Here is a 22,773-nt window from a genome sequence, read left to right on the forward strand (position 1 = left end):
TCACTCTTTCCCTCCCTCCATCCCTCCCTATGGGGGCCTCAATCCTTACTCCCCACCCCCACCAGACTTACTTGCAGGACCTCTCTGTTGCTCTTCAGGCTGCAGAGAGAACACTGCCAGCCTGCAGAGAGCTCTTTGCAAAAGTGGAAAATCTGCGTATTTCTCGATTAAAATGACAAATCTGTGTTTTTCTGGGTTAAAAGAAAAAAATCCATGGTTTTTTTTCTGTTTTCCAACAGGAAATGGAAAATCCAGATCCCTGGTCATAAGCTGTTTCTCAGATTGCAAGCCTCCAGCCTGTGATTCCTCCTGTGCCTGCCCTGTCAGATCAAGGTTGCTGGATCAGCATCAAGGAGGGCCAAGCCTGCCCAGGGGTGACTGACTCTTGTGAATGAAGTAGCATCTGAATCCAGAGTCTGTGCTCTGCTGGAAATGGGCTTGGGATCCAGCCCCTGGGAGAAGAAGACCTGGCCTGGAGTTCCTGCTTGTTCTGGAATAGACACAGCAATGTGCCAGGATGAAAATTGTATTTCTGTCCCTACTAGAAACAGGCATTGGCCTCCAGCCCTCAGATACCAGCTGCCCTGTGGCATAGGAAGAGCTAGGCACCTGTCTTGATGTAGAAGAGCCTGAGCGGGGCCTATTCCCTGCAAGATCAGCCCTGTGCATTCCTCTATGCCATTGGTGACTGGCTTCTGGGAGTCAGGCCTAGCAACTACAGACCCTAAATTTGGTCTCTACCTGAAGCTGCAGGAAAATCTGAGCTGCATCTCTTTCCCCACCCTTTACATGGACATGAGGCACAGCCATTGAACAGTGCCACTTCAGGTGACCATATTTCCTTACTTTTAAAATGGCACGTTCTGCTCTCAGCCCCAGGGAGCTAGAGTGTGTGTGGTGGGGGGGAGGGCGCAAAGCACTATACAGTCCTTTCTTAAATGTCCCCCTGAGACCTCCTGCTGAAAACAGGACAAAACCAGTCAACCTGACTAAACCAACAGGACACCCAAGACAGGTGTTTACCATGGGACTGTCCTTAGGGAAAGCAAGATGTGTGGTCAACATTAGCACTGGCCCACTGGCTGGGACAAGCTGTTCACTGACAAAGGTGATGCAAATACATTTTTTCCTCCACTGAAAAATGCTGCAGCATTAATAACCCTGCTGATTCTAAGGATGAACCTAAACCAGGCCAAAGAGAGAGAGGAAACAGATTGGAAACTGAGGGGGGACAGACACTTCAAGGGAAGCATAAAGGGGAGAGGGTCCAACATACTGTTTTACAAAAGAAGATGCCCCTTTCTAAGAAGAAACATCATCCTCAAAGGCTTGTGAAACAGAGGTGCAACATGGAGTTTCTGGGTGGTAGCAGCTGGGCTGGCAGCACTGGCTATTCTTGTGCCCTTTCAAAATAAGCATCCAGGGCTGATTTCCCAGTTGCCACCCCTAGTTATGTAATGTTGTGGGAGCTGTTTTGTGGGGGATGCAAGTGGTTCCCAGTCCAGTGCTCCCTCCACTGGGTCACACTGCTTTCTCTTCAGGCCCCTATTTTGCACAAGAAGAAGCCCTCTGTCTGTACATGCATCAGTACATGTGCCATGACCAGGCAGGGGAGAGGTTGTGTGCATGCGTACTGCCCTGTGCTCCTGCCCACCCCATGTCCCATCCCACCTCACCTTGTTTCTAGCCAGCTTGTCAGAGCCCACATCCCGCACAGGCTCCTGGTCTGGGGAGCCATCGTTCTCCTTCTCCGAGGCCACCTTGTTGTCCAGCTCCTTCTCCTTCTCCTCCTCGCCCTCCCCTTTCAACCGTGCCACCTCCTTGCCAAGCTGCTCATTCTCATTGAGCACCTCCTGCCGCTCCCGCTTGAGGCTGGTCAGCTCCTTGGTCAGGGTCTCCAGCTTCTGCCGCAGCTGGCGCACCTCCTCCCGGGCCTTGTTGCGCTCTGCCCGCACCTTGCTCCACTTTTCCCGCCAGTTAGCCGTGCAGTCTGACCACCAGCGCATGGTCTTCTCCATCTGGGCCGCGCGAGCCCGTGCCTCCTCCAGCTCCCTCAGCCGCAGCTCCTCCCGGCTCTCCCAGTCACTGTCCAGGCACACAGCACCCAAGAGGGGGAGCTGGAGTGGCCCCGGTGAGGGTGTGCCACTCTTTGGGGTAGGGGGCATGGAGTCTGGCAGGCTCATCCTCTCAGGTTGGGGGCTGCCCAGGATGTTGAGGAGACTGCTCTTGGAGAGCTGAGGTGAGTCCGCTAGCTGAGAACTGGTGCTTTGGCTCATGGCGGCCCAGGGTCAAGCTTGATGTCAGATCTGGTGTAGCAATAGCTTCTCTTACGTTGGCCCTTGGTCATGGGGTGGCGAATTCAGGACCCAGACCCACTGCGTGTGGACAGGTACAGAGAACTGCCACAGCACTAGATGTGAGGAATCACTACCTGTCCCTGGTCAGAGACAGGCCAGACATGATGAGCTAAGCAGCTGTTCCCTTTTCAAAAGAAGCCTCAGATGAAGGAGAGCTGAGGTGATCCAGCAGGTCCCAGTGTCCCTCACCTGGCCCCTGTCAGACACAGAAGACAGCACTTCAGGAGCAAGGACATTCTCTGGCACCTCCTCACTGGGAGATGGCTAGTGGCTAGGGCCTTTCCATGCCCTTGATCTCAGGTGAGGGTGATGCTCTTCCGACAGAGGTGGTATCTCATATATGTCACAGCCAGACACAGTTCGGAGAGAGGGTGACCTGGAAACCTGAAAGGAGGATAAAGGTGTGAGTTACAAGCTTATGACTATCCCTCAACCCAACCCAGGACTCTGCACAACAGACTTCAAACTTGGTGGAAACTCCCCCATCATGCCCAGGTCTGGCTGGCAGGGTACTTACAGACAGGGGAGAGGGGCCAACCACCCAGAGCTCTCTCATATCTTGCTATGTATCATAGGCAATAAAATGCCTTTTTAGAGACACGTTATGGTCCTCCCATCATTTTGGGCATTGCAAAGAGCCGCTGGGAAACAATACTGTGAAAACCTGCAGCATAGGCAGTAAAAAGTGACTGTTTTGGTTCTGATCCTTGATGGCTCAGTAAGGCCTCAGACCAAGACTGTTAAAAAGAACCAGTGATATTGGGTGTCCAAACTGAGACACTTTAGAAGACTGATCTTCAGCACTTGGATTATCAGAAGGCAGGATTTATGGAACATTAGGCCCCTTTCTCAGGGCAGGCTTCCAAAATCACCAGTCAGTCAAATTTACTTGGAGTTAGAAGAATTTGGCACCTCCAAAACCAGACCCCCATGTCTCAGACTAGATGCCCAAGTGAAGCATGTAACTGGTAGGCATCCCAGTAGGTGCAACCACTAGCAGCGTAGTGACACAGCTAGGTGCCCAAGGCACAGGGACAGCAGCAATTTTCGGTTGCTACCAAGAACAGCCATTTTTTGGCCCCCCTCTCCACAAGTCAGCAACTGAGACAGTTTCCACACCCTAGTTATGCCACTGGGAAAAAACCCTTGGATGACTACATCATCTGTTGTAGGAAGAAAGCTAACTACAAACTTCCTATCTCTACCACAACATGGAGGATAACAACCGGTAGCCATTTTTTAAAATGTTGGTCTAAATGGTCACAGACCTGTAACAATATAGACAAAAAAACCAGCCTGCTCTATCTTCCCTCTCACTAAAGGAATTGCTGCAGAGTGCAGTGGTTTACAAAGGGGTGAGACACCATGCAGGACAGCATGCTTGTATTTGTTCTCTCCATATTTTCCAGTTGACAGACTAAGGCCCCTGCTACATTTTACATATATTACTATAAGTGGTTAACTGTGGAGTAAATTTAGACCGGTCACAAATGCAAAGTACTTATCGCACAATTAAGTGGTTAGTGGTGCCATAAACTTAGACCAGACACACATGCAAAGTAATCAGCACATGATAAAAAAGATTATCCAGTTATGAGCCAACCAGCTATAAAGTTAGTGCTTGAAAATGTGTAACAACTCTCTAATGCATCCTCACCTAACTGTATTGGCTTTGCAAGGCTACCAAGAGTCAACACTTGATTGTGTAAGAACAGGTGATTTGTAAGCTGTATGGAGAACACAGCAGTTAATACATTGTAAGACTGAGAAGGACCATTATGACTGCTGCATAACACAGGCCACAGAATTTCACTCAGGGATTACTGCAAGGGAGGGAATTAATATTCACTTCCACAGTAAAGAAGAATAATTAGCCCAGCTACTTGTGGGGAGCTAGTGTGTATCTTTAGAAAAACATCCTCTCTTAAGGTGAAAGCTCCAGGTAAGGGAGAATCTACCATATCCCTTGGTGAGCAGTTCCACTGGTTGGTTACTCTCACTGTTGCAAGTTTGTGTCATTCCTGATTCCAATTTGTTCAGCAAATAGGTGGTCCCTATTTTCAAGAAGGGGAGGAAGGAGGACCCAAGTAACTATAGGCCTGTAAGCCTCACCTCAGTGCTTGCGAAGATCTTGGAGAGAATCATCAAGGAGCACATCTGTGGGGGGCCTGCAGGGGAGATCATGCTCAGGGGCAATCAGCATGGGTTCATCAAAGGCAGGTCCTGCCAGACCAACCTGATTGCCTTTTATGACCAAGTAACTAAATCCTTGGATGATGGTGTCGCTGTGGACAGTCTTTCTAGACTTTAAGAAGGCCTTTGACACTGTCTCTCACCCCATTCTCATTAATAAACTGAGCGACTGCGGCATTGATGCCTACAGTTGGATGGGTCAAAAATTGGCGATGGGGTGCACCCAGAGAGTAGTGGTGGACAGGTTGTACTCAACCTAGCAAGATGTAAGCAGTGGGGTACCCCAGGGCTCGGTCGTCGGGCCCACACTGTTTAACATCTTCATCAGTGACTTGGATGAGGGGGTGGAAAGCACGCTGTCCAAGTTTGCTGATGACACTAAAATGTGGGGTGAGGTGGACACACTTGAAGGGAAAGAGAGGCTGCAACTAGATTTAGACAGACTACAAAAGTGGGCAGACAAGAATAGGATGGGGTTCAATGTAGACAAATGCAGGGTGCTGCACCTTGGGAGAAGGAATCCACAGCATACATACAGGCTGGGGAGTTCCCCTCTTGAAACCACAGAGGCGGAAAGGGATCTCGGAGTCATTATTGACTCCAAAATGAACATGAGCCACCAATGCCAGACCACAGTCAGCAAGGCCAGCCATACCTTGTCATGCATCCAAAGGTGCATCTCAAGCTGGTCCAGAGAGGTGATACTCCCCCTCTATGCGACTTTGGTCAGGCCGCAGTTGGAGTACTGTGTCCAGTACTAGGCACTGCACTTCAAAAGGGATGTGGCCAGCCTGGAGAGGGGTCTGAGGAGAGCCACCCACTTGGTGAGAGGGCAGCAGGACAGGCCCTACCAGGAGAGACTGAAGGACCTGAACCTGTTCAGCCTCTGCAAGAGGAGGCTGAGGGGGGACTTGGTGGCTGCCTACAAGCTCATCAGGGGGGATCAACAGCAAATAGGCAGAGTCCTTTTCTCCCCAGCACCATCTGGGGTGATGAGGAACAACTGTAATAAGCTGATGGAGAATAGGTTTAGGTTAGAGATCAGAAGGCAATATTTTACAGTTAGGGTGGCCAAAATCTGGAACCAGCTTCCCAGGGAAGTGGTCCTCGCCCCTACCTTGGGCAAATTCAAGAGGAGGTTGGATGATCACCTGTCTGGGGTCTTGTGAACCCAGCATTCATTCCTGCCTGTGGCACGGGGTCAGGCTAGATGATCTGTTCAGGTCTCTCCTGATCCTAGCTACTATGAAACTATGAAGCTTCCACTTCCAGCTGCTGGATCTCATTATGCCTTGGATTTGCTAGATTCAAGGGCTCCTCAGATCAGGTATCCTTTCCTAGCATATAAATTTGCAGACCGTGAGCAAGTCACATCATAACCTTTTCTCTCATCAGCTGCTTTGGCAGGAGATGTCTTTTCTACACGTTTGTTTTCCTGACCCAAGCTGGAATTTCACACAGTTTGTTTCCCCCTCCCCATCCCCGCAGTGCACTTTGGAAACAGAGCTACAAGCCTTTCTTGGAAAAGCACTTGCAAGGCTTCCAGCTGTGTGTGTGTCTGTGTCGTGCTGCATTCCACTGCGCAGACAGGGCTCTGGGGGCCCAGGCTGGGAGCTGGACCAGGCCATGGGAGGTGCAGAGGAAGCAGTTTGGGGGGTAAATTCTTCACACCCTCACAAGAAACACAGGGAGCAAACAGGGCAATTGAGCACAGGCAGATATATCTAGAAACACATGTGCAGAAAGACTTGGAGCCCAGGGGCAATTGGGCGCTGGTGAGCCTGCCAAGAGCATGTCATTAGAAGCAGCTCCACAAGCTTCTCTGCTAGCAGAGACAAAGCAGGAACAGAGAGTGAGCTCTTGGCTTGATCTTTAAAGCAAGGCGGGCTGAAGCTGTTGGCCTGGTTGGCTCTGACATGTCTCTGGAAGGAGGGGACTTGGCTGTTTTTGTCCAGCCTGTCCCTGGGGAAAAGCCTCAGCTAAAATTCAGGACTGCTGTCATGTTCCAGAGGGCCCTCACCACATGGAGATCTGTGCTCATCCAGATGCTGCAGTGGACAAAGGCTGAATTTGAAAGTGGTCAAAAACAAAAGGGTCTTAAATGTAACTGGTCACCAAGACACGTGTGTGTGTGTGCATGTGCATGCGCCCATGCACAATGTGAGAGGAGGATACAACTATAACAGCGTGTGTGCTCCCCATAATTCAGGAGCTGTTGGAACCGGGAATAGAAGATGATCTGAGTTGAGTCAATGTGGAGCCATTGCTTAATCTAATCTGATTACATGCAAAAGGATATTGTGCAACGTGCATGAGTACAATGGAGCAGGGGAAGATAGGACATGGGGAGCATTTTGACCACAAATAGCCTCATCTTTGTTTCTTCTCTGTAGTGATCACCTGTAGAGTTCAGTAAACACAGGCATATACTGAATAAGAAGAACTAAACAATGGACTTTACTGTGGAGTAGTAAACAACCACTGCAGACCCTTTGTCTATCTTTAGCTACCTAGTTTGGGGCTCCCTAACTGAGGGACGATCTCCCAGTTCCCAGAGTCTCCTGTTAGGGAGCATCTTTAACTTAAAACTTCTATCACTACACACTCCACCACCTCAGGAATCATTACAAGATTGTTACATCCATAATCCCTTATTTCTCTCTTGTATGTGGTTTTCTGGAAAATCCAGGATGTCTCAGTTAGTGAGAACTCTCCTTTAATCCAGGGGAACATAGGACATGCCCACATTGCCTCTAGGATATGTCTGGGAGTAGTTCTGTGAAACATGCCCAGCTAATCCGCTCCTGCTCTATGAGTGCCAAATCCAGAAGGGAAGCAGTGTTGAGTGGTACTGAGCACCTGCCATTAAGCTCTGGTAGCTGCACTAGGGCAAGCCCATGAGCCCACTGCTTCAAAGGGCCCAGACAAAGGGGTTGCACAGCTGTAAAACATCACATCTTGGTGCTATAGAGGGATGTTGCCAAGGAGCACAGTGATACTGCACTGGGCTCTGTGGCTGGCAGTAACTACCCAGAGTTTGGGCTGGCTGCAGCCAGGAGGCTGGCTCTGGTGGGTGCATGTGCACCTCAGAGCGGACCGGGGGGGGGGGGCTTAAGGCAGCACAGCCCGGAAAAGCCCGGTGCTGCTGCTGGCTCCAACCTGTAGCCAGCTTGAGCTCTGGACAGCTGTATTAAACAGCGGGCAGGATGCAAACAGCTGCACCGGGCTCTGCAGCCCTAGCATCTGCTTCATACCAGCAACTGCACATGTGCCTCAGAGCAGAGAGGGTTGTGCTGCCTTAGACCCTATCCCCACTCTCTGCTCTGAGGCATGCGTGCAGTCGCTGCTAGCACAGAGCTGATGCTGGGCTTGGGAGTGCGGTGCAGCTGTTTGTAGCCAGCCTGGGCTCTGGGCAGCTGCAGCAGGCAGCAGGCAGGCTCCACAGCCCTGGCATCAGATCCATGCTGGCAGCGATTGCATGTGTGCCTCGGAGCGGACAGCAGAGATAAACCTGCTCTTTGGTCTGAGGCGCCCGTGCAGCCGCCACCAGCATAGAGCTGATGCCAGGGCTGCGGAGTCCAGGGCAGCTGTTTGCAGCCTGCCTGCTGCCTGCTGCAGCTGCCTCGAGGCCAAGCTGGCTACAGGCAGGGGCCAGTAGAGGCACCGAGCTTTTCCCAGCATTCGGTGGTGGCGCTGGGGGGGGCAGGTTGAGGAGGGCTACAGCGAATATTGGGCTGGCAGCAGCTCCGCTCCCATCACCACAGCCCACCCCAAGCTCCGGGAAGAGCAAGGTGCCGCCACCAGCCCCAGCGTGCAGCAGCTGCCTGCTCCCTCCTGTGCGCTGTGAATGGGGCCAGGATGGGCTGGGTCATGGGGCAATCTCCATAGTGTAGGAGGGAGTGGGGCAGCGACCTGCCCCTACCACACTCCCTCCTGCACTGTGTGGGTCTTGGTCTGCCCCCACTTCCAAGCCCAGGCAGGATAAAGAAAGAAACTTACCTGTCTGTGGCTGGGTTGGCGAGGAGTGCATGAGTATCTGTGTGCCTGCCCTCCCCCTCCTGCAGCAGTCTGTGGCCAGCTTGGGGGGGCAAGCGGCTAGGCGCAAACTTGGCGGTGGTGGGGGGAGCAGCGGTGCCCCCTTGCTATGGGGATTTTCGGTATACCCCCAGGGGTTCGCATACCACGGGTTGAGAAACTATGTCCTAAAACACCGATCACTGCAATGCCCTGCCCCCGCATGCTCCCCACAGGCCAAGAGCTCCCCACAGGCCAAGAGCCCCTCCAGGAGCTCTCTGGTCACAAGAGGCTGTGTAAATACCTGTGTGAGCTGATTGTACCTTCTTCCAGCTGGTTTAGTTAGTGTCACAGCCATACCTTCTTCAGGGTTCAAAAACAAACAGGACCTTTATTTGGAGTTTTGCCTGAATACAAAAAGTTGGGTTCCCTCTGCCCACTACCCTCAACAAAGGCACTCAAAAGAAAATAACACTACCTCTTTCAGTTCTGGCCATAAAGATTCAACAACACCCTCCTTCAGCCTCTCCTCTTCTCTGTTAGGGCCCTTCCTTAAAAGCTCTAAGCTGGAAATCCACCCAGGAATCCAGTTTCTCTCATCTGCACCTCATTGCCAAACAAGGCTAGCAGCCCTGTCTGGATCCTTAAAGGGTCTGTGGTCGCAATGTGCTCAGATTGCATTGTTGGAAAACATGCACCTTAAAAAGTTCTCCTCAGCATTCTCCGATCCAAACTCTGGTTCCACTACAACCCGTGGCAGCTTGCCACTTATTTCACTGGGTCTCCCTGGCTTTTTTCTTTTTAAAACTCCTTTCTTCTCCCACCTCCCCGCTTCCAGCACAGCAGCTCCCTCCCCTCCAGCCTCTCTATAACCCATCTGTTTACCTGTCCAAATCTTTACCCAGATTGCCTCTCTCCTCCCTCCCACCAGATCGTCCCTTCCCAGAGGATCACTGTACTAGCTTCCTTTCCCCTTCCTTATTCTGGTCTAGCTTTGCCCTTCTATCCCCCTACAACACCTGTTGCACTATAGCCCTGAGCCTCACCTACCTGCCCCCTGTGTCTGTCTTCTGCTCCCAGTTCTGTGCCTTCATTATGAGACCAGGCCAGATCCTCAGCTGGTATAAATCAGAATAGCTGAACTGTAGTCAATTGAGGACACCAAAGACAATGGGGTTTCTCTGACTGATACTTACTGGGGATTCTTCAAACTATCTGGGGGATGGGCTCTGCCACACATCTCTAATCCTTTGCTTGCTGCAGCCAGCTATTGGACCAAATAAATAATTACTTGTCTGCTTCCCCTTGCTCTGCTCTGTTCTATACATTTCTCCCCCACCCCACTTTCACATAGCCCTTATGTTGGCCATCCTCGTGGTATCTGAGCCTCCTTCCTTCTTCCACCTCTTCTGCTTTCCCCATTGCTTTGCTTATGACTGCTTTCCTTATGGGGAGTTCAGCCAATCCAGACTTTCATGAGACTCACCCCCTTTACCCCATGTCCCAACTTTCTCTCCCTGCAGCTTCTGTGTCTTTCAGGCCTCCGGCACACTATGAGATGGGCTGTTGGGGATGGGGGTGTTTGTTAGGCCAGGGTATAAATCACTGGAGGTGACACCAGGGAAGGGGGAGCTGGTGAGTGAATAAGGTTCATTCAGAGCCTGGCAGATGGCTGCAGAGAGAAAGGCAGTTAAAGAAAGAAAGAAAGGAAACAAGATATTCTCCCTGACAAGAATGTCCATGAGGACCATCAGTTCCCTCCAGAATAGGGAAGGCAGTTCCCCAGGCACTGGGACAGAGCATGCTGGAAACAGTCATCTTGGGCTTTGTGCCCAGTAGGGTCAAAGGCTGAGAGAGTGACTCCTGGTGCTCAGATGGGGCACTAGCACCCTACACACAGAGCCTGGAGGAGCAGCAATTTCTGTCCCTAGGGCTGGGTATGAATGTTAGCACAAGTGCTCTCATAAAGGGGCACAGCTGCACTCAGATCCTGATACCACACACCCCATGGATGGATGCCTTTGGCTTGGTTCAGCACCAAGCACCACCAGTCAGGGAATCCTCTGTCCCATGACAAGGGCTGCTCAAGAGGGCTAGATTAAAAAAAAAGAGGACATAGGTGCCCAAAATCTATATTATTTCAGAAGCACAATCCAAAAAATCCCTTCTCAGTGACCGTGTCACCCTGGAAATGCCCCCTTTCTGACCAGACAGTTATCTAGATACCTGCAGTTCTGCTTCTGGGCACTCTCAGAACATCCCCAATCCTGACAATTAGACTTCTACTACTACCTAAGCTCCACCAGAATCCAAAAACTAGGTGGAGCCACACCTGAATCCACTGAAGGACCAATCTGCTTGGAACAGTCTGAGCATGCCTAGTACACACTGACCACACTGAGTTCAGCACAATGCACACTGTCCAAGATCAGCAGTAGTGCCATTGCTTTTTATACCATGGCAAACTTGAGAGAGAGAGTAAATGGCATGCAAATGAGTAAAGGATTAAAAAATCTGACATACAGAAAAAGAAGTAAGGCTCTATTTATCTAGTTTATGAAACAGGAGTTTAAAGTCTACTTGACCTGAGAAGCATCTATGTAGGGAACAGAATTTTGTTGGTAGAGGGCTATTCAAGAGAGCAGACAAAAGTACAACCAATTTTCAGTCAGTGGATGATAAAGCTAGATAATAAGGTGAAGGTAAGTAAGTGATCTTTAATCACTTCACTAAGGAGCCCTCATCCTTAAGTGACGGTAATTAACCATCAAAACAACTTACTAAGGGCTGTGGTGGATTTTCTATCACAGATTTTTAAATCAAGATGGTTCTAGGAGATATGCTGCAAGCAGAAATGAATGCAGGGAAGTCCCAGGCCTATATGTTGCAGGATATCAAACCATGAAATCACAGTGGTTTTAAAATCTAGGAGTCTATGAATAATAGGGTTCCTTGTTCTGTGGTGGAAAAAAGTGCTATACCCTAGGAGCCTTTACTGGTGTCATCTGGAAGGCTATCTACCACTTTTTGGCTTAGTAAACAAGAAAATGAGAGGCCACACTGGAACAAGTCTTATCCACTGTTATAGAAAAGGTGAGTTGGAATATCAGAGCATCTGAGATTCCCACGTTATGAAGCAAGCCAACTGGACTAGACCCAGAGGTTTCAACACCTCTGGGCTTCTGACAGACAGGAATTAATATCAGTGATGCATCTACAGTGGATTCAGAGCCTATTTTGGCAGGAGGCTCATTAGGGCTTGGAACTTCTTTTCATTTTATGTCTATAAAGACCCTAACTCAGTAGAGTTTTGTGCCTTGATTGGAGCCTCTAAGTCAGAGCACAATTTTCCATAATAAATAGAAATAATTCTCCACACCCATGGCACAACATAGGCAGTCTTACTGAATCTCATTCTTTGACAATGAGTTTCATATTTGAGGTTAAGTTTAAAGCCCCAAGTCTGGGAATCATGAGAATCTCAGGTTTCCTGCACAGAAAAGAGGTTATTTTTCAACCACCCTCTACCCCTTCCTGATTGCAGGGGAAAAGCTTGAAAACATGACCCAAGCACACTCAGAAGGTGCAGGACCCTGAAGGCAAAGGAGAAGAACCAGCACTGTATTAATCATAAATCACAAGATTTTTAAGCCAATCAGGATTTTAGGATTTGAGTGCTTGGGAAACCCAATACTGAGCACCCCTCAGTGCCAAGCATGGTGGGTGACTATAGGTCTGGTGCCCCACAGTGCCAGAACCCCACCTGTGCTCCTGTGAGCTCTCAATCAAAGCAGGCTCACCCAGATGTGGCAAAATGCCCATGGTTATGCTTCTTCCTGCCACTGGGACCCTTGACAACTTGGGGCCACTGCAGATGGGTGTAAATTAAAACAGCCCCTGAGGCTGCGCTAATCTATGCTGGGGACACATGTGACCCCAGAGCAGGGTATGTGCAGAGGGGCTATGAAACTACCATTGCCCTCAGCCAGGCATATTCATAAAAGTACATTTAGGCACTGGCATTCATAGGTGTCACTGTCCACCTCTCCTTCCTCCCTCTCTCTTCCCCTCCTCTGCTTCATGGAAGAGCCCCATGTAAAAGACAGAATCTGAAAGGCATTAAAACCCTGAAATAGAGAGCCTTCAGAGAAGGAGAGTTATCAAGCAAGACTGCAAACATAGGCTCACTCTCAGCCATGAGGGGCCAATTATATCCCTGGTGCAAACTTGCTGCTTTACATGGAGGAAGGACTTGGTCCAGACAGCTTAAGCCTTAGGTTTCTGGCTCATCTCCAGCCTGAAAATGCATGCTCTGTCCCTGCCTCTGCCTTTTACTTACACATCTGGAGCAGACAGGGTGCCAAGCCCTAAGCAGAAAAGGAAAAAGGGGCTGAGATGTGACATCCTGGAATGGAGCAATGACTCTGAAGTTGGCCTACATGTATGTATGGGGATGGGATGCAGGAGCAGAATGCATGCATGTAGGGAGGGGGGTGGAAGGGAGCCAGCACATTGCAAGCGTCTCCTGGAATGGTTTTGCCATGGATCGAAGCCCAAGCACGCACAACAGTTTCCTCCTTGAAACTTGAATCTGGGGTAGATGGCGCTCATCCCAGTGTCTCCACTAGAGGTATTAACGCCATTGCTAATGCAGGCAGACAGGGGCTCTCTGGCTCTTACTCCCTTCCCTTTCAAGCTGATCTCCAAGGCTGGGCTCCATTTCCATGAGGAGGGGGAAGAGAGCCACCCACAGCTCTCACTAATTGGTTGCAGATTTGCCCATTTCCAAGCAGCTTTGCCCACATGAAAGGACAGTGCCACTAGCAGCCAGACACCAAGCAGACACGGGGGAGGGGGCACCTGGCCCAGGATGGAGGGGGAGTGCCAATTTTCCAGAGCCGCTCCGACAATGTTCCCACAGGGCTCCAGCCAAAGGCCACAACACAGTCCTGCCGCCACTCCCCACCACAGGGCCAGGAAGTGAGGCCTGGAGTTTATCTTTCTTTCCAGCCTGCTATAAAGTTCCCACCTCCCCAGCACACGCAGGTGCCTCTCTTCTCTCTACAGGGATGCTTGTTCTCTGTGGGATAAGCTGATTTAGCCCCATAGACCCCACACCATTTACACTGGCAGAAAACCCGGCCTCTTGGCCCCTGCTGAAACTCACTGATGGACTGGGGTAGTGGGAGGAAATTCAGTGCTCAGCAGATATGAAGAAGGAGTGGTGACTCCCCCCTACCACAAGCAGACAAGGCAGGGCCTCATTACCCAGGCTGGCTCTACTCTGGATGCTGGCTGAAATGGGGCTGGGTGGTGGGGAGAGCCTCTGGTGACACCTCTGGGGAGGCAGGACCTTGTGGAAGGTGTCTGCTGAGTCCTGGCCTTTCCCCAGTGCAACCTCTAGTGGGGAAGGGCTCAGTGGTTGCACTGGGGAAAGGCCAGGACTCAACAGACATGAGAATCAAATGATCTTTCTACCCCAGGAAAGTGATGCACCCCAGTATCTGCCCTCTTGGTATCTGAGAAGGTCAAAGAGAAAGTTGGGGAATGCAGTCCTACAGCTTTGATGCCTAAAAGGGCCCTGAGGACACACGGCATGTATCTGCTACACAGTCCTAGTGTAATGTATGCATTGTGTAATGTAATGCGTTGTGTGCACTGAAAATGTGATATGAGTGTGTGACAGAAGGGGAGCAGCCTTGTGGAGGCTTGCCGACTGACCATGGACTACAAATACCAGAGGCACCCGGAAGCAGAAAGTGGAAGTGATGATGAGAAACACTGCAGAGACCTGCTGCTGGACTACAAATCCCAGAAGACCTGGGGGGGAAGCAGGAAGAGGCAGGGGGAGGTGATGGTGGGGCTGCTGTGACATGGTCTGAAGGGGAGAGGAGCCTCTGCACAGCACAGATGAACCACAGACTGACTATGTGATCCCTGACCTATTGACCTGCACAGAGTGACTCTGGACTAAAGGCATGAGGCTGAAGTTGGTTCCTTATTCCCAGTTCTTTATTCCCAGTTCCTTTTTTAAAGCTAATCTAGTCCCAATAAAAACTTGTTATTAATGAATTACACATCCTAAAGAGACAGAATTTCATTAGCTACGCATATGTACTAACTAATATGTAAAATAATATCTCACATCAAGTACAGAGCCCTAAATGAAGGTCATATTGGCATGGGATTATGGGGCAAAATACTTGTTGGGCCACCACAAATTTTGTGGTGATGCCACTGGCGGACTGTCCCAAAGAACCCTGACCACAGTCCTGCCCGGCGGGAGCACAGCTTGGCCGTGCCAGGCTGCCAACGGACAGCACCCCAGCTGCTGTGCTAAATTAATGGAACTGAATAAGGAACTGGATTTTGGGCTGGGATTATATGGAGAAATCCCTCTTGGGCCACCCCAGACCACATCTCTGTGGCACCAGGGGCACTCCTAGACTTCTCTGACCAGAGACTTTCCCGGCCCAAAACATGGTTTAGCCACGCCAGATTGCCAACTGACACCACCCCACAGACACTGTGCTAAGTATATGGACCCGAATAAGGAACTGTATTTTGGGCTGGATTATACATAGAATTCTTCTTGGGCCACCCCAGAAAGCATTTCTGTGGCACTGGTGGACTCTCCTGGACATCTCTGACCCCAGACTTGCCCAGCCCAAAGCACAGTTTGGCTGTGCCAGCCTGCCAACTGACAACACCCCCTCAGACACTGTGCTAAATATATATGGACTTGAATGAGGAACGGCATTTTGGGCTGGGATTATATCTAGAAATCCTTCTTAGGCCACCCCACACCATGTCTCTGTGACACCAGGGGACTCTGATGGACATCTGAGACCAGAGACTTGCCTGGCCCAAAGCATGGTTTGGCCATGCCAGACTGCCAAATGATAGCACCCCCCCAAAGCTGTTCTAAGTATACAGATCTGAATAAGGAACTGGATTTTTGGCTGGGATTCTACCTAGAAATCCTTCTTAGGCCACCCCATGCCATGCCTCTGTGACACTGGGGGACTGTCCTGGACATCTCTGATGAAAGACTTGTCCGGCCCCAAAGCACTTCCCAGTCCAGTTTGACCATTCCAGGCTGCCAACAGACAGCACCCAAACCACTGTGCTAAGTATATGGAACCGAATAAGGAACTGGATTATGGGCTGGGATTATACCCAGAAATCCTTCGTAGGCCACCCCAGACCACACCTGGCTGCCACCAGGGGATGCTTCTGGACATCTCTGAATAAAGACCTGCCCAGCCCAAAGTGCAGTTTGGCCATACCAGGCTGGCAAAACACAGCACCCCAGCCACTGTGCTAAGTATATGGACCCAAATAAGGAACTGGAATTTGAGCTGGGATTATATGGAGAAATCCTTCTTGGACCACCCCATACTGTGCCTTTGTGGCACCAGGGGACTCTCCTGGACATCTCTGACCACAGATTTGCCCAGCCCAAAGCACGGTATGGCCATGCCAGGCTGCCAACTGACACCACCCCCCTATACACTGTGCTAAATATCTGGATTTTAATAAGGAACTGGAATTTGGGCTGGGATTACAGCTAGAAATTATTTTTAGGCCACCCCATTTCTATGCCACCGGGGGACGCTCCTGGACATCTCTGACCAGAGACTTGTTCAGCCCAAAGTGCAGTTTGGCTGTACCAGGCTGCCAATTGACAGCACCCCAGCCACTGTGCTAAGTATGTTGTCTTGAATTAGGAACTGGTTGGTAGACTGGAATTAGAGATGGAAATGGCACCCCCGGTGCCACAGAGATGTGGTCTGGGGTGCCCCAAGAAGGATTTCTAGGTATAATCCCAGCCCAAAACCCAGTTCCTTATTCAGGTCCATTAATTTATCACAGTGACTGGGGTGCTGTCTTTTGGCACCCTGGCATGGCTAAACTGCACTCTGGGCCAGTTAAATCTCTGGTCAGAGATGTCCAGAAGAGTCCCTCAGTGACACAGAGGTGTGGTCTGGGGTAGCTCAAGAAGAATTTCTGGGTATAATCGCAGCCCAAAATCCCATTCTTTATTCAGTTCCATGTATTTAGCACAGCGGCTGGGGGTGGTGACAGTTGGCAACCTGGCACAGCTAAACTGCATTTTGGGCCGGGCAAATCTCTGGTCAGAGATGTCCAGGAGAGTCCCCCCAGTGGCACAGAGACATGGTCTGGGGTGGCCCAAGAAGGATTTCTGGGTATAATCCCAGTCCTACATCCAGTTCCTTATTCAGTTCCATATACTTAACACAGTGGCTTGGGTGCTGTCTGTTGGCAGACTGGCATGGCCAAACTGCGTTTTGGGCTGGGCAAATCTCTGGTCAGAGATGTCCAGAAGCGTCCCCCGGTGGCACAGAGACATGGTCTGCAGTGGCCCAGGAAGGATTTCTGCGTATAATCCCAGCCCAATATACAGTTCCTTATTGAGTTCCATGTATTTAGCACAGGGGCTAGGGTGCTGGCTGTTGTCAGGCTGGCATGGCCAAACCGCATTTTGGGCCGGGCAAATCTCTGGTCAGAGATGTCCAGAAGCGTCCCCAAGGACTATGTTCTGGAGTGGTCCAAGAAGGATTTCTAGCTATCATCCCATTCCAAATTCCAGTTCCTTATTCAGGTCCATATACTTAGCAGAGTGCCTGGGGGGTGGTGTCAGTTGGCAATCTGGCGTGGCTAAACCGTGTTTTGGGCCTGGCAATCTCTGGTCAGAGATGTCCAGGAGTGTCTCCCAGTGCCACAGAGATGTGGTCTGGGGTGGCTCAAGAAGGATTTCTAGGTATAATCCTAGCTCAAATTGCAGTTGAGTATTCAGGTCCATATATTTAGCACAGTGGTTTGGGTGCTGTCTTTTGGGACCCTGGCATGGCCAAACTGCATTTTGAGCTGTGCAAATCTCTGCTCAGAGATGTCCAGAAGCATTCCCCGGTGGCACAGAGATATGGTCTGGGTTGGCCCAAGAAGGGTTTCTGGGTATAATCCCAGCAAAAAATCCAGTTCCTTATTTAGTGCCATGTATTTAGCACAGTGGCTGGGATGCTGGCTTTTGTCAGCCTGGCATGGCCAAACCATGCTTTGGGCCAGGCAAGTCTCTGGTCAGAGATGTCCAGGACAGTCCCCTATTGATACAGAGGTGTGGCCTGGGATGACCCAAGAAGGATTTGTGGCTATAATCCCAGCCCAACATCCAGTTCCTTTTTTGGGTCCATATACTTAGCACAGTGGCTGAGGTGCTGTCTATTGACAGCCTGGCACGGCCAAAATGTACTTTGGGCCAGGCAAATCTCTGGTCAGAGATGTCCAGGACAGTCCCCTGGTGGCACAGAAGTATTCTGATGGGTGGCCCAAACAGAATTTCTAGCTGTAATCCCAGCCTGAAAACCAGTTCCTTATTCAAACCATTATACTTAGTATAGTGGGCATGGAGGCTGTTAGTTGGCAGCCTGGCATGGCCAAACCATGCTTTGGGCCAGGCAGGACTGTGGTCAGGGTTCTTTGGAACAGTCAGCCAGTGGCATCACCATGAAATTTGGGGTGGCCCAAGAAGTATTTTGCCCCATAATCCCATCCTAATCTGACCTTCATTTAGGGCTCTGTACTTGATGTGGAATATTATTTTACATATTAATTAGTACATATGCATAGCTAATGAAAATCTCTCTTTAGGATGGGTAATTCATTAATAACAAGTTTTTATTGGGTTTAGATTAGCTTTGAAAAAGGAACCAGGAATCAGGAATAAGGAATAGGGAACTGGGAATAAGGAATCACCTTCAGCCTCATACTAAAGGCTGGTTCTTGGGAACATCCCCAGAGGTAGGCATGGGACTCTACGTGCTGAATGTATGTACCCCAGTGGTACTGACCACAACCTGTTTGCTCATCCTCTAAGTGTATGTTGCTATACTGTGAATGCCTATTTACCTGTATTTGTCCTTTCCCATTGGCCTGTTGGCCTGTGACCCTAACCCCTAAAGCACTTTATATAAAGTAAATCCCTCACTGGCTGTTGTGATTGTGCCTGACACTGAAGGGTTTTGTTACACTATCTTGCTGGCTAAGAAATGCAAACGGAAATACCAGAATAAAGAGATGGGCTTGAGTGACAAATTTCAGACCCAGATTCAGATTTTAGACAACTCTGAAGTTTGGAGTTGCTCAGTCCAAGCTTGGTTCGAGCCCATCTTTGTCTGTGACAGCATCTGGCAGCCAGTTGAGTACTGCTTTGCCTGGGGTTAATGAATTTAAATTAGAATAGCTTGTGCAGGTCCCAGGAACAGGGCTGTGTGGTGTGCTTGTAAGTGCTAGACATGAGAGGGCCGGCCTCCCTTCTGGTTGGCACATTGTGGGTGGTACTGAAATGCTGTAAACTTAAAAGCAAGAATTGGTACAACATTAGCTACAAAGCCAGTCCCTGTACCAGCAAGTCTATGATTTTTAAAGGACAAGCCAGAGGGCTCTAAGGTAAGGAAGGATGCAACAAGGTGAAGGGCTTTTCCCACACTAAATCAGTGGCAGAGCCAAGAGAAGAATTAAATCTCCCAACCCCACCCATGCCAGTGTCTTGCCCACCAGACCACAAAGCCTCCCTGATTATCGTAAGTACTGTGTATAGCTCCAGTTAGTGTCTCTGTCTCATCCTAACCTCAAACTAAGGTGTTGGATCAGGACTGCAGGGATCAGGGTTGGCAACCTACAGCCCATAGGTCAGATTCAACCTGCAGAGCCATTTGATTGGGCCCCATTGACCTGCGGTTCAGGGGAGCTTTCCCCTGCAGGGACAGTGGTGGCTGGGTCCTAGCACCTGCCAGCTCCGGACTGAAGCTGGGTCATTGCAGCTCAGAGCCTAAAAAGGTGGCTGACCCCTTCCAAAGACGAAAGGGTGGCCCAGCACCTGGGTTGGCTTGGTGTGGTCTCCTTCCTAACTGCCCCCCTGGCTCATGCCTGATTAGTGAGCTAACTCCAAAAGACTCGACCCATTGACAGGTAGCTGCAGGGCACTGAGTCCAGGTAACAGTGCTCACGAGTAGGCCACAAGGATCTGATCTTAGTTACATTTGATGACGCAGCTGAGGTTGGTGGTCCACTCTTCCTCATGAAGAGGCTTCCCCCTGTACCTGCTGTGAGCAAAGGTCTGCTCCCTCCCCATGTAGTTATTTCCATACAATGTGCCCAGTTTATCTTTGTAAAGCGCAGCCTCCTGCAGCTATGAAGAAGCAGCAATGACTTCTTACAGCCTGGTCCCTAGCCCACCACCAAAGAGAACAGGCAGGAGTGAAACCTTGTCTCCTGGCTGGATCCTCCTCCTCCCTCCACAAAGAGAAGTGGCAGGAAGGGAGAGGATCACATTTCTCTTCCTCTCTCTCTAAACAAGCAACAAGGGCAGCCCAGGGAGCCCTGTTCTGAAGGAGTAGAAGTACAGCACAGCTGAACTGGCTCTTGCTGCTAGCCTCACCCCTGCATTTTTTTTTTTTGCTGACCCCACCAGGTTATGCTCAAGTTAAGTTTCTCTTCTAGAAAGCATCATCACAGTTTTAGCCCATTTATAGGGAAAACTTTCTGTATGTGACCTGCTGCAGCACTGTCTGCTCCAGTCTGCAGAAAGACAGCTTGAAACAACAGCTCTGAGAGATGCAACTGCCCCACTGAGCTGGTGGGAGTGCTAACCCTGAACTCTATCCATCCCAGTCTAAAATATCACTGCAACTGCCCTACAACCCTGGCAGCAGAGGGTGGAGTGGGTAACTGCAGGCAGGGTTTGGCACGACGGGCAGAGTGTAAGCAACAAGCCTGACCGCAGAGCATCAGGGCAAACTAAAGAAGCTCTTTAACACTAGATTTGTTTTATTTATATTTGATAGGGTACTTCTGCAGCATCAGTGGAAAAATACCAGTGGGGTAAAGACAGCTCTTCACACGGGGTGCAAACAATTCTAGTGGGATCTTTGCAATTGCTCTGTATCTCTGTCAGAAAACAGATCACCTGCCAAGGGTCCCTCTCAGGTAGTTCCAGTTTCTTGGATGCCACACCTGGCCCCTATAGGGTCCATTTTTAAGGGTCACCCAAGGCCTCGTGTCAGACCTAGATAGTAACAGTTCTGAGCTGAGGCCTGTCTCCCCCAGAGCTGAAATAATTTCTGACTCTGAGAACCTGTGACTTCAGCACAGTGGTGAACCGCTGGTGAACCACTCCAGGAAACCTCAATGGGAGGGTGCTGGAGAGTCTTAATTGGATAAATACAGGGCCTGGCGGATGGTCAGCCCACAGCTGTCAGAGAATCTAATCCCTTAAACCTGCCTAACTGTGCTGGGCAGCTCACGGTAGATGGACATAGAAGCCGGCTACAAGTCTCAGCCCCTGAACAATCAAAGGAGGGCAAGGAGGTAGACAGTAAGATCCAGCAGTGCTCATCCCCTCGCACATCCCTTCTGCACTTAATAGAGGCTCTGTTCACTCCTCCAGGTCCCCTGCAACCCACAGAGGGTTTCCTTCCTGGCTGTATCCTTGGGCCAGGTTGTAGAGCTCCTATTCACACCGGGTAGCACTACCTCACCTGAATGGTCCCATTGATTTCACAAGAGCTGGTCATGGAGCAGGAAGCTACCTAACATGAGTCAGAGTAATATCTGCTAGTCATTTGCATGCATGCTAGAATCATAGGCATCCAAATTCATTCATGGCTTCCAAAACCAGCAGTGTCTAAAAGTTCAGAACTCTTTGGTTCTTAAATTTTAATAAGCTGCATTCTGTCACGGCCTCCAGGGCAAATAACTAAGATGATTGGGGTGGGGAAAATGTTCCTACATATTTGGCTCACTCTTCCAGGTGAATTTAGGACTTGGCTGTACCATGTCAGACCATGAAGTCTGGTCTCCTGCTTTCAGAAGAGAATGAAGCCAAAAGCTGGATTTAGTAAGAAGATGAAGAAACACTGAGCATCATAGCAATTGCATCATAGCACCGAGCATGGTAGCAGTTGCTTGTTCAATTAATGGGGGGCGCTGTTTCTGCAGGGTATCAATTTACCCGTTGAAGGATTAAATTAGAGCAGGGGCGGGCAATTATTTCGGGCAGAGGATCACTTACCAAGTTGTGGCAAGCTGTTGAGGGCCACATGGTTAGCCCCACCCCTTGACAGGTGCCCCACTCCCTGGTCACCATCTTGGGACCAATGTCCCAATGTCTTGGGGCCAATGTCCCAGGGTCAGCACTGGTGGGGCCCAGACCAGGGCACAGGCTGGCAGGGGTCTATGGAGCTGGGCTGGGCTGCCCTGCAGGGAGAGGGGGGAGCCCTGTACCCCTGCTGCCCTGCTCTGGGCCCTGCTGGCACTGGCCCTGGGACACGGATGCAGGCCCTGCTCCCGCACCCGCTCACTCCTAGTGCCTCCCTCCGCCCCCCCCCAGCCCCGTGGTACAGGCATGGGGCAGCGCGCAGCCTCGACCCCCTGCTCACTGGCTGGGAAGGAGCTGGTGCAGAGCACAGGGGAAAGTGGGCCCCTCGCCAGCCCCACGGCCTGCGCTCCCTGCTGCAGCTGCTCACAGCCTGTGCTGGGCCATCCTGAGCAGGCACAGGCAGCCCCATGTGGGCTGCGAGCGGCTGCAGTGCAGGGTGCCAGCCATGGGGCAGGGGGAGGGCCGCTTTTCCCCCGCAGTCAGCACCAGCTTGTAACCTGCCCTGCTACCAGCCTGGGCCCCGCGCCGCCTCTGGGCTTGCCCATCGGGGCTGCGCCACGGCAGCAGCAGCTGTGGCCCCCCCCGCTTGCCATGCCAGGCAGTGTTTGCTCCTGCTGCCTGCCCAGAGCTCGCACGCTGGGCAGCAGCAGCAAATGCTGCCCGGTGCAGCAAGTGGGGGGCCTCAGCTGCTGCCACCACAGCACAGCCCCGATGGGGGAGCCAGGAGCCGGCGCAGGGCCCAGGCTGGTAGCGGGGGCAGGTAACAAGCTGGTGCTGAGCGTGGGGGAAAAGCGTCTCCTCCCCAACCCCGTGGCCGGCGCCCCACACTGCAGCTGCTTGCAGCCTGCGTGGGACTGCCTGTGCCTGCTCAGGACAGCTCTGCAAGGGCTGCCAGCAGTTGCAGCAGGGAGCTCTGGGCATGGGGCGGGGGCGGAGCTGCTTCCAGCTCTTCCAGCCCTGCCTGTATGACCTTTGCAAAGTCACTTAATCTCTGGGCACCTTAATTTGCCCATCCGTGAAATAGGGATG

General features: G+C 50.9%; 1 protein-coding gene across 3 annotated transcripts in view; it reads right to left on the reverse strand.

The window, feature by feature from the left end:
- Positions 1–22,773, reverse strand: part of CCDC102A (coiled-coil domain containing 102A) — a 61,955-nt gene that overhangs the window by 31,594 nt on the left and 7,588 nt on the right. For all 3 annotated transcript variants that reach the window (XM_059713683.1, XM_059713682.1, XM_006261664.4), the window contains exon 3: positions 1,677–2,741. In XM_059713683.1, coding sequence (XP_059569666.1) covers positions 1,677–2,276 — 600 coding nt within the window. In that variant the 5' untranslated portion in view covers positions 2,277–2,741. The remainder of the gene's footprint in view (positions 1–1,676; positions 2,742–22,773) is intronic.

Source organism: Alligator mississippiensis, chromosome 10 (genome assembly GCF_030867095.1).
Source record: "Alligator mississippiensis isolate rAllMis1 chromosome 10, rAllMis1, whole genome shotgun sequence".
NCBI classification, from domain to species: domain Eukaryota; kingdom Metazoa; phylum Chordata; order Crocodylia; family Alligatoridae; genus Alligator; species Alligator mississippiensis.